Source organism: Delphinus delphis, chromosome 7 (assembly GCF_949987515.2).
Source record: "Delphinus delphis chromosome 7, mDelDel1.2, whole genome shotgun sequence".
NCBI lineage: Eukaryota > Metazoa > Chordata > Mammalia > Artiodactyla > Delphinidae > Delphinus > Delphinus delphis.
In genome coordinates this window covers 55,381,475-55,393,519 of record NC_082689.1, presented here as the reverse complement: position 1 = coordinate 55,393,519, position 12,045 = coordinate 55,381,475, and the positions used below count along the sequence as shown (strand labels likewise).

Below are 12,045 nucleotides of genomic sequence, written 5' to 3'. Positions count from 1 at the left end.
TCCATTACTGTTATTCTGCGTTCTTCAAAGAGAACCCCTGGAGTGAAGTGCAGCTGATGTATTTTGTTTATATGAAGACGAAGTCTGAGTTAGTGGGGTTTGTTTTCCCAGAGAAACAAGCAAATGACCTTCTAAGAAAACCCTGACCTCCTGTATATAATCTGTTATTACAAAGGTGAGAATGTCTAGCCTCAGGGGTGTAAACCCATCATACTACCAGTACAGAAAAGATAGTCTGACCCCAGTTTCCTCCTGTTCCTACTTCCCTGTGCCACAGCATGCAGCTAAAACATGGCCTTCATAGGAAAATTCCAGAGCTGCAGATGCTGGGATACTGGTCTCTGTCAGAGTTACTGAAAGCCTAACCCTTGATGTTTCATTCCCAACTGCAAATACATCTCCCCCAGCGGTTTTGCCTTCTGCAGCTGCACTCAGGTTCCGGAGTGCCGACTCTCCTTTATGGGGTCGAAGAAGGCTTTCGTGATATTGCAAAAGACACTCTTTCTCAAGATAAGCTGGAGGAAAAAAACCTCCATATTTAATGATGCTATTCCAGCAAAGCAGGGCCTTAATGATGATAATAATAATAATTAATGGCACAGCTAGAGAACTGACAAATAATGGGGAACAGATGATCCCATCCTGGCCTCAAAAAAAAGTCTGTATGCCTGCAGAAAATTAAGCAGATCCTTTCTTGGCAATTTCAAACTCAGACGCCTCAGCCAGAGTCAGTTAGCAGTTTTACTTTTTTTCCATGGAGAGCTAAAAGTATAAAAGACCAACTACTTCTAACTCCTGCAATGCACATGAAGCAAAATAAGGCATATGGCTGCAGCCCTGGGTCTCAAGTTTAGTTGCAGTTCTCACTTTCAAATCGGTCCCACCAGCAATTTTAAGTTCTCTGATCTTTTATAGGTTTCTCAATTATGCGAATAAAGTGTAACTTTCTCACCCTGTTTCTGCTTCTACCATCTTTTTAAATGGGTTTCACAAAATGGAGATGTTGGGCCACTCACTACTTGGATCTGTTAGTGGGCTTCTGTATTGTTAAGAAAGGTAAGGCCATGCTCTGGTGACAAGCTGTGGCAGTCTGCTCTGCTAAGTGAATCTGAAAAGCCTCCTAACCAATAATAAAACCCAAAGGAATCAGCTCAGGACGAATTTGAACAAGGTCCTTGGTCAGGCATCTGAAAGAATTTTTAAAAAGCCACACAGAAAAGGTCCAATAGTGCCGATTCTCTGTATCTTCCTGTGGCATTGCAAAGAAAGAGAAGTAGGAAACATCATTTCATTGGTTTTCTTTCAAGGGGAGAAGCAGAATGTTAGGTCTGTACCTCGCTTTGAAGGATCATCACTGCGTGGTTGAAATGGTGATGCTCTAAGGTAGCGGAAGTTCCATAGAGCTGGGCCAGGGCAGAGCCACTCCTGAAAGAGGACAGATGTGTGAGTGACCAAGGTCCTTCACCCGTCAACAATCCCCCGACACTGGCTCTTTGGATCAACGTGTTTCTCCTGCTTCCGCAAAGGACCATGAGCAGATACATTCTCAGGTAACCACCTGTGTAGTTCACGAATGTATTAAGTAAACGTTTTGGGAATCTTCTCTGTGTTAGGCTAGATGCTGTGGATGATACGACCGTGAAAAAGACACAGCCCACGCTGCTAAGAAATTTACAGACTAGTAAGGGAGATGAGATGTGGTCCTACGGGAAAATAATGCACAGAGCACATAATATAAATACCATAGAAAATGTTCCAGGTCCAGTCAAAGTGCTTTGGATGATCTGAGGACAAGAGACATAATTCCTGGCTTTGGGGATCAGGATAGGCTTCATGAGCTAAACCTTATAAAGCTTCTGAGTGTCCAGAACGAATGTCATATACCAAATGTATTTGCGGCTCCATGGGAAAAGACCTTGTGAATATTATGTAGAACCCATTTAATCTGCTTTACATGTAAGGTTGACAAGCTTCTACATGTAAGGTTGACAAGCTTTTCCAACCTACAGTCACACTGTGATATCTCAATGTCGAACTCCAGAAAGTTCCCTGGATTTGGAGTCAGAACTCAGCTCTCGGTAATAGTTTCGGGTCATTACTTGGTTGCTTTAAGCATCAGTTTCTTTGTCTCTAAAATTATGATAATACTCTTTACCTCACTTGTTATTTAGGAGCATACAATAAAATACTTGTAAGTGCCTATCATAGTGCCTGCCATGTAGTAGATTGTAGTCTATACTAATTATTAATCAACAATGAAAACACATAGATATTTCCATTTTAAATAAATAAAATGTTAATTGATACTTGAAAGGATAATTTTGAATTATCTGTATATTTTGCTTATGTACAACAACCCATTCCTCAACAATGTCAGTTTGGCAAGTGCTCATTTAAAATGTTCCAGTGTGTTCATTTCCAATTCTCCTGAAGTAGCATTTAGAGCATCTTAAGAGTTGAGAGACATTCTGAGAATCCTATGGTTTAAAGGACAGTCGTGGGATGGCAGCCGAGGACCCATGAAGGTCCTTGTGTTCCTTCTTGCTAATTGCAGAGAGTGTGGACATTGAAAGGGCAATTTGGCCTTAACCTGGAAATGACAGACATTGCCCGATCACAGTCTGCCCTTTTAGTGAGAGGAGCAAAGACTGCATGTAATGCCACGTGAGGGATTTCACTCATAAGGTGCCCTCTAGCTCCAGCATGAGGAGGCCCAAGATCATGGCCGGTTTGGGGGTGCGGGGGACCTGTGATCTCTGGAAAGACTCAGAGCTGACCACATGTTGGAATAAAACAGCAGGGTTAGGGGTTATTAGGAATAGGGTTAGTAAGCAGGGTACTAGAGTTTAATCAGGTGGTGTTACTTCTTTAAATCTTGCCTTAATCTATATCATTTAATACGTGAAAATTTGTTAGGCTAATCTTAGCATTAAGTGATTAATATTTAACATTAGTCACTATTTTTCTAACATAGAGTTCATTTTTATGAAAATACATTTTTCAAAATGCACACTGTATTGTGTCTTAGCTGTATTTGTCTTGGCTTTTGAAATTCTAGGATGTTTTATATGCATGTCAAATCCAAATGCCTGGGATGGAGTAGGTGCATAAAAAATATTAGTTGCTTGGCTAATAAAGTTGTGGTGGTATCTCTAGAGATTATAGTTCAAACTGAAAGTTGACCATAATAAGTGTGTTAACATTTTAAAATAATGTTATTAATGATAATAGCTCTCATGAGAAGTACCTGTCATGAACTAGGCAACATATTAACACTTTAATATATTACTTCATCTAGTCTTGACAACAACCATGAAATAGGTATTATTTTCTCATTTTACAGATTAGGAAACCAAGGCTCAGAGAAGTTATGCTACTTTTCCAAGGTCACAAAGCTAATAAGTACCAGTTCTAGACTGGAAGCCAAATTGTGAAGCTTTTTCTCATTACATAATGAGAAAGATAATTATAACTTATACATTTCTGATATTCAGTTCTCCATTTTTGCCAAGCTGGTTGTCATCAATGAAAGAAGGTTTCAAAATTTAATTCAGAATTCTTCTAGTATAACTGCTAACCACAGGCTCAGATTCCTGTGATTTGTTTCTATTAACCAGCCATGCCAGATGTGCCCCAGTTACTGGTGTGAATCCTGATAAGAGAGTCATTGATGTAAAGTAGGGTCAAGATGCAAAATATCATCTCTTCCTTTATCAGGTTGGTTTAGCAGACCTCACAAAGTTAAATCAGCTACATGATAACAAGTCACTAAATATTTTCTTTTTTCAGGATGAGTAGGATGTTTCCTCCTTTAACCAGGGGACACCTTGTAACAAAAACACTGGTGCCTCCTATGCTGCCCTCTCCTCTCCACCAGATCCACATGGATTTGGAACTGCTGCATTTCATCAGAGGGCTCTCAGTGTGTTTGTGCAAATGCATCTGATGGCCCACGGTTTGAGCATCTTCATCCTCACATTCTCTTTGTTCCTTTTAGTAATTCCATCTTACATTGCCCCCACCCTCACACAATACTGATTTAATCACAAATATGTAGATTTTGCAACAGAACCAGACTAATGCTATGAAGAGACTGTGATTGATTGATTCATTCATTCATTCATTCACCTAATAAGGACTGATGACTACTGCAATGTGGGACTGTGGGCATGTGGGATACAAAGATAAAGAGGACATGGCTTTTACCCTCAGGAAGCTCACAGTCCCCTGTAACTGCGCAGGAGACTTTCTCTGTCCAGACTTGCACTCACGATGTCACCTTTCTGCAAGCAAGATGCCATCTTAGCATTCACAGGATGGAGCATGATATTAACTCTACTTTTTTTGTCTAGAATGAAATCATCTAAGCAAGAATGCTTCCAATTCCATATGGTTCCTTTATTTACATTACTAGGTTTGGTCTCTGTCAGATTTTCTAAGACTGCAAGACATCCTGGTGCTTTCTCTCTCAGTCCAAGGCTCACTGAGAATGCGCCTACACCTGCCATTACTCATGCACATGCTATGAACCTCCTAAGACCGCAAGAGTGAAGTCCATGGTCAGAAAACTTGATAAAAGTGGCAAAAATTAAAATCTATCTGTTAGGATAAACTTTATCAAAATGTATTCTACAGAATACTAGTTCTTTGGAATGTTAAATGGCATTACAGGCAGAAATAAAAATGGTCCCATGGTTAAATATGTTCGGGAAATGCTGGGTTTAAAAAGTTAAACTGTTTCTTTATTATAGGATTTCTCCGTGGCATCAATATGTGAAAATATGCACTGTGATTCTGCAGGAAGGGGACGTAATATGCAGTATTGACCAATCTTACTTGATCATAAAACCATTTTTAAAAAAGAGGACATGTCTTTCATGTAATGTACTTTATGTAAAGGCATACTGTCATTTATCATGTAAAATGTGAAAAAAATCCCTCAAATCAATCACATGTGGAAAAAAATTGACTTTAGCACCACACCTCACTTTAATTGTCTGTGGTAAGTAAATCCATCATATCAGTAGCTCCGGGGCACACGCATTGTAATTGTGAAAATATTACAGATACATGTAGGGTATGTGGAGACAGGGCGAGAGAAGGAGAGCAGAAGAGAATCCAGATCCCTTTAAGCACAGGAAGATTTATACCTGTGATCTTTCATGATGCTCATTATTGATTAGGTCATCCCAACATACTGAAGTTTTTAATTTTTGGACAGGCAGCACACCGAGGAGAAACTTATTAAAAAGAAAAGTCAGGGCTTCCCTGGTGGCGCAGTGGTTGAGAGTCCGCCTGCCGATGCAGGGGACACGGGTTCGTGCCCCAGTCTGGGAAGATCCCACATGCCGCGGAGCAGCTGGGCCCGTAAGCCATGGCCGCTGAGCCTGCGCGTCCGGAGCCTGTGCTCCGCAACGGGAGAGGCCACAACAGTGAAAGGCCCGCGTACCGCAAAAAAAAAAGAAAAGTCAACGTGAAAATTCTGTCCCCATAGGCATCCAGCACTTTGCACAGGCACCAAAAATAAGCGTGTAAAAGGAACTTGTATAGCTATGAACTATGTACCTTCATAACTTCCCTAGATATGCATATTCGTTGAAAAAGAGACAATGGAAGTGTGCTGCCATGGCTTTCAGAAAAGACAGGAAACTTTCAGAAGGAAAACTATGAAAGGTAATTAGGAAATTGAGAATTGTTGGGAGGTGGTGAGGAATGGGATTACGCTGTCACGGCAGATTAATGCGCCCCCGTATTTCACTTCTGGGACCTGGCTGAAAGCGACAAGATGGGTTTTCATTCCCAAGAAATGAGTACAAGAGATTATGCTAGAAATGAATAGAAGAAGTCTCCTAGGAGAATATACTACAAAGCTGCTCGGTACTGATATTTAATCATCAGGGGCAGCTGTAATAGGGAGGGCGCTGAGTGGGAAACGCTGTCCCCGGAGAAAACAGGAGAGCGGTGTTAACAGAGTAATTTCAAAGCACTGTGGGATCGCTGCCCTGGCTACCTATCGATCATTCACTGCACGCACTCCAATACTTTAAAATTAAGAATAAAGCATGAAAATGCAAAGGTTCACTTATCAGAAAGGCTAAGAGAATAAATCATACTGTGCTATAACTAAAATCACAACTTTTTATTGTAGAGGCATTTTGCATTTTATATAGTAATTTGTCCCTTGCTAAATGTCTCTTGTTTCTTTATAGCCTTATATAGGAAAAAAGGTAGCATATGCTTTGCCACATAATAATTGGTGCATTTAAATCCCATTTCCAAATCACTTGAAAGGTTGGAGTTAGACTGAGTACTTTAAGGAAAGGGACTATTATACTCCCCACACAATGCCTAGCACAGTGCTTCGCACTTAGAGAGCACTCAATTAATGGGGAGTAAATAAGGAAATAAGGATATAGATTTCTTTCTAGGGATTTTCCTAAACAATGGCACACTTGCTGAATAAATCTTATTCTAATCAATAAAAAGGTAGTTCCTTCATCATGATGTAAAAAGGTCTCTTTCAGCATTTATTGAAAAAAATTTTAACTGAGGTTGCATGGTGGTGGCCTTTGGTGTTCTAAGTTCAAAAGTGACTCTGTCAGTTAAGAGACAGGGCTGATGGACATCCCATGAGCTGGTAACTTGTGTACAAGATCGATCATTGTGAGGAAACACGTCAGACCATCTTGGAACAGGTAGATTTGATCATGTGGTATGAGGATGCAAAAAAAATTTTGAATTCTGGTATCAGAGACTTAATATCTATCTCATATGTGTGAAAGCTGTTCATTATAATACAAGTCACTTGAAATTTAGGGACCTCAGTTTCCAATTTCTAAAAATTAAGGCACTGAAGAATATGACTACCAAGGTCTAGTTGTGTTCTATGAATTTTTTGGCTCCACATCTTGAGTTTTTGGATGTCAAAATATATCTTAGTTTTCCAGAGTTCACATATATGGCAAGTCAGCCAATAAACTGGAAGCTCAAAGGGCTAAAATAAATATCACAAAGTCATGAAAGAGAGTAGAATAAAGTGGTTAAAGAATGGTTTTTGGAGTCAGATAGCCCAGGTCCAAACACCACTCTGCCACATGCTGGATGTATGAATTTGGGCAAGTTACTTACTTTCCTGAGGCCCAGTTCCCTCTGTAAAATGGAGACAAAAGTATGTACATACAAGGATGTTGATGAGCACTTGAGATAGTAAACAACAAATAAACTGTAGTTCTTCTTATTGTCTCAGGGACCATTCATTGCAAAGAACAGAAATGAATTAGAACCAGCTTCACTAAAAAACAAAAATAAAACAAAACAAAACAAAAACCCGTTGACTAAATGATGCCAGGAGCTCTGAGTAAGGCCCATTGTCACAAGTATGGCTGGGTCTCTTGGAAATAGGATTAAAGATATGGAAAACCAGGGATCAGGTCTGCTTTTTCTCTGTCTTTCTCTAGGATAGTATAATCTCTGCTTCTCTCTGAATGTTGGCTTTCTTCTTCTCTCCCTGCAGATTTGCTTTCTTGTTTATCCACTTGGGACGTGGTCAACACAGCTTTCCCCAAATGGCAGCCTCAGCTTCCAAGTCTATGTGCAGCTTAGACCTCAACAGCTAACTGAGTCAATATCATGGTAATCCAAGTCCAAATTCCTGGGAGATAAAATATGATTAGCTGGGTTTGGATTAGATGTGTACTCTTGGTCCAAACAGCTAAGAGGTCAACTAGCAAGGAGGGCTGGCTCTCTCAGTGTGACACAGAGGCTGTCTCCAGGCCAGGGGCTGTTATCTGGGTACATATATTGTGCACTTGACTCTTAAAAGAACCCACAAGGTGCTCACTCTTGTTTTATAGATACAATTCTTTGTGCGTAAGTGGCAGAATGGTAGGTGGCTGGAGGGAGGCTGCTCGAGGAAGACACAGTGACAGTGATGCCATTGGCCTCAGAGAGAGGTATCCTAAAATAATAATAGCAATGAAATGCAGGCACAGGGGCTCAAACCTAAAAATTCCTCAGACCCTATAATGAAAGTGTGCACAGTTTACCATTCAGTAGGCCCCAGGGACACTATTGTTTTTAGTACAACATCAAACCGATGTGTGTAAAAACTGTGTTTTAGGGCTTCCCTGGTGGCGCAGTGGTTGAGAGTCCGCCTGCCAATGCAGGGGACACGGGTTCGTGCCCCAGTCCGGGAAGATCCCACATTCCGCAGAGCAGTTGGGCCCGTGAGCCATGGCCGCTGAGCCTGCGCGTCCAGAGCCTGTGCTCCGCAACGGGAGAGGCCACAACAGTGAGAGGCCCGCGTACCACAAAAGCAAACAAACAAACAAAAAAACTGTGTTTTATAATAATCTTATGAAAGGTTGCACTTGTTGAAGAAATCAGGAAACTTTGTTGAAAGGCAATATTAAAGTAGTTAAAACGTCATCCATTCATGCATTTGTCATTCATTCATTCACTCAGCAAACATTCCTTGTGGTTTTATCACGCTGCTGGTACTTGTACACATCACGAGGACTCAAGAAGAGGGGAGGCACACTGGTAAATCAGCAACTAACATGGTGTGAGATGCACACTTTTTTTTTTTTTTTTTTTTGGTGCGCGGGCCTCTCACCGTTGTGGCCTCTCCTGTTGCGGAGCACAGGCTCCGGATGCGCAGGCTCAGCGGCCATGGCTCACGGACCCAGCCACTCCGCAGCATTTGGGACCTTCCCAGACCGGGGCACGAACCCACGTCTCCTGCATCGGCAGGTGGACTCTCAACCACTGCGCCACCAGGGAAGCCCGATGCACACTTTTGAAAAAGTATAGCCAGGGCATGATGTGGGCACAGAAAATTGACAAGGGGAAGGTACATCAGAGATAGAACCCTGGGCGGGGTGCTTTTAGAGGAGTTTGGGGGAAAGAAGGAGAGGAAGGGCATTCTGTTCAGGGGAACTGCCGACTGGGAGCAGAGAGAAGGGAACTAGCCGGACCCCACAGAGCACTTTAAGTAGCCCCTTGTGTCTGGAACCTGGATGCCTGGGTGGGGGTGGGATGACAAGGAGTGACTGCTGGGCCAGAGGAATGGGCAGGAGCCTGATTGAAAAGGGCCTTAAGGGCTAAACTAAGGAATCTGAACATTATCCTGAAAGTTACAAGAGGCCAGTGAACGTCTTTTAAGCAGGGGAGTGATCTGATCAGCTCTGTGAATTATAAAGAGCATTCTGGAGCGCCAAGGGGGAAAGACTAGAGGAGAAGAGTTAGGCTGTTGGTTGTAGCAATCCAGGAGGGATGCAAAAGAAGCAGTGGTTACTTTAAGAACGCAGAGATGTCGACTTTGGGGGGCGCTAAGGAGGGAATCTGGGTGACTTGCGGATTTCTGGTGGTGCCATTCACTGGGATAGAGAATAAGAGAAAAAGGGAGAGACTGGGATTGGGGTGACTGTGGGACTTCAAATAGGAGGTGCTCCTCAAGCAGCTGGAATAAGTGTGGGAGATAAGCAGAGAATTATGGTCCAAAGGTATGGGCTTGGGGCTGAGCACCAGGTGGGTGGAGGTCCAGCGAGAAGGATAAAACGTGGAGCAGAAGAACAGGAGAGAACACGTCCAGCGAAGCCTGGGGCAGGAGGAGAGAGGCCTTGAAGCAAACTGAGAAGAAAGCCTAGAAAGGTGGATGGAAGGTGTTCCTCTCCCAGACAAAGGAAGACAGAGAGCTCTAGGAAGGAGGAAGAGCTCTAGTGGCAAAATGTGTCTCATAGCAAGAAGGGTCAAGAAAGAAGGACAGTAAGAGTGTCCAACAGCTTTGGGACAAGGGGTTGTTCATTGGTGGCACTACTGAGGGCCGCTCCCCTGGTGGGCAGAACTGGAAGCCATGTGGGAGGGAAGTGAAGACAAGGAACAGACAACTTTCCAAGAAGATTGGCTGGAAAGGAAAGAAGAGAAATAGAGCAGAAGCTCAAGGGGGAAGCGAGATGGAGGTGGGGTTTTTCAAGATGGGGGACAACTGTTCATATTGTTAGGATGCTGACAGCCAGTAGACAGGGGAAGGAAGATACGGGGTAGAGAAAGGAAGATTGATGGAGCAAGGTCCCGGAGGAGGGAGGGAGAAGGGATCCAAAGCCGAGGTGGAAGGATTAGCCTCACATATGAGGAAGGACAGCCCTTTCACTGAGATAGGAGGGAAGGAGGAAAGGATGGGGCCAGACAGATAAGTTTGTTCGTGGCAGGGGAGGAAATTGAGGGAGTTCTCGATTGATGGCCTCAATTTTCTCAGTGAAGGAGGAAGCAAGGTGATCTGCTGAGTGGCGCGGGAGAGGGGGGTAGAACGGGAGGTGGTTTAGGAAGAGAGAACATTTGGTACCTATAACCGCTGACAACAGTGGGGGACGGAACTGGCTAGGGACCCAGAAAGATTGGTGGGGAGTACTGAGCACCTAGCCGAGTTGGGAGAATATATATTGGGTATGCCCTAAACTCACAACTGTGACACTTTCTCCCAAAGCCTTTAAAAGTCTAGACAGAAGAGCAAGAAATTAAATTGCTAGATTGAGCCAGGGCTGAGTTTTTGCAGAGTGACTGTCCCAGAAAGGTAAGAGGGTCAAGAAATTATAGGACATGGAGAAGAGCAGTTTGAAGTGATGGGCTACTGCATTCAAGGAAGATAGAGGGACACAAAATCAATATTCATCTGCGAGATCAGGAGCAAATAGAAGGGCCCAGGACCCCAAGGCCTCAGTAGGTAGGTGTTTTGGGGAACAAAACAAGTGACGAGCTGAAAGGTACCTGTTGACACACAGTGGGCTGCTGGGGTTTCAGATTATAGAGGCAGACCTGCTCCACAGGCTTGGAAATTGGTCATCTGACACCTGATCTTACCTCTTTCTTGAAGCTTTCCTTAGTCCCTCCATCCCCAAACGTTTTTCTCTAGCCCCTGAAGTCTCATATCAATTTGTTTGCAGACAGGTAGTAAAAAGCACATTAAACTGTAACCTCAATATGAGAGCCAGGAGACCTGGGTTTTGGTCTTTTCTCCAGCACCCATAAGTTCTGTAGCCTTGGCCACATTGTGAGCCACCAAGCAATGGCTATCTGGACCAGTCCTACTTGCTTAAGGACAGATTATTTTGTCCATGAGCATTACGTGCCTCACATCACCTGTATTGGTGGAATTCCTTTGTTTGTTTCCCACCGTTCTGTAGGATGAGGCCTGGCAGGACCAGGGACCCTCTGCCTTCTGTGTCACTCTATTTCACTGCGGTTTCTACATACCCAACATCAAAAGAACCTGGAAGAAATCCTATTGAGGAAGGAAGAGATCTTTTGCTTCATAAAATTTCCACTTTTATTTTAATAGTCTCAAAACCAGCTTGCAAGAGTAGCAAATCCAAGAAACTTATAATGCCATGAAGGCAGACATTCTGGGAGAAAAAAAAAATAGACCTTTTAAAATCTGAGCTTTGTTATCTGACTGAGGTCAGCAGAGACAGACCAAATCAACAAGCATGACATGAAGGGCAAATTTGCAATTAAAAGAAGAATAAGGAATTATAAAGATGGATGAGCCCTGTTGACACACGCACCCAAGCCTGCGTGGCCTTGGCCTCGGATGCCAGAAATTAATGCTTTACTCTTTAGCATTCGTCACCTTTGGCTCAGAACAGAAAGGCAAATGCATTAAAATAACAACAATTAGAACACTTACTTAGCTTGGAAGGCATTGTTGGTTCCCCTGTGGTCGAGGTCATGACACAGGCATCCCACAATCACCGCTAAAATTTCCACCTCGGTCAGAATCTCTTGAAACCCGGCGGTCTGGGAAGATGGGAAAACGGCAAGAGTCACTGCTCGGGGCAGGCAGGATGGATAAGGCTCGTCTGCTGAGCAGCCATCAGCTCTGTTTTCATACCCACGTCATTCAAGGGAATGATTAACTGCCACCCCTTGTGGGTGAGTTGGGTGGTCAGTTGCACAGCCCAGGGTCCCCAAGGTGATGAATTAGCTTCACTGGCTGGCACACCAGGACAGAGTTCAGACTATTCTGTTCCCTCTTTGAAGAAGAGGCTG

General features: G+C 43.2%; 1 protein-coding gene across 1 annotated transcript in view; it reads right to left on the bottom strand.

The window, feature by feature from the left end:
• Nucleotides 1-12,045, bottom strand: part of PDE11A (phosphodiesterase 11A) — a 414,214-nt gene that overhangs the window by 58,991 nt on the left and 343,178 nt on the right. Inside the window, exons 13-14 of the mRNA XM_060016528.1 lie at nt 11,684-11,793; nt 1,335-1,425 (exon numbers count right to left, since the gene is read on the bottom strand). Of these exons, the coding sequence (XP_059872511.1) occupies nt 1,335-1,425; nt 11,684-11,793 (201 nt within the window). The remainder of the gene's footprint in view (nt 1-1,334; nt 1,426-11,683; nt 11,794-12,045) is intronic.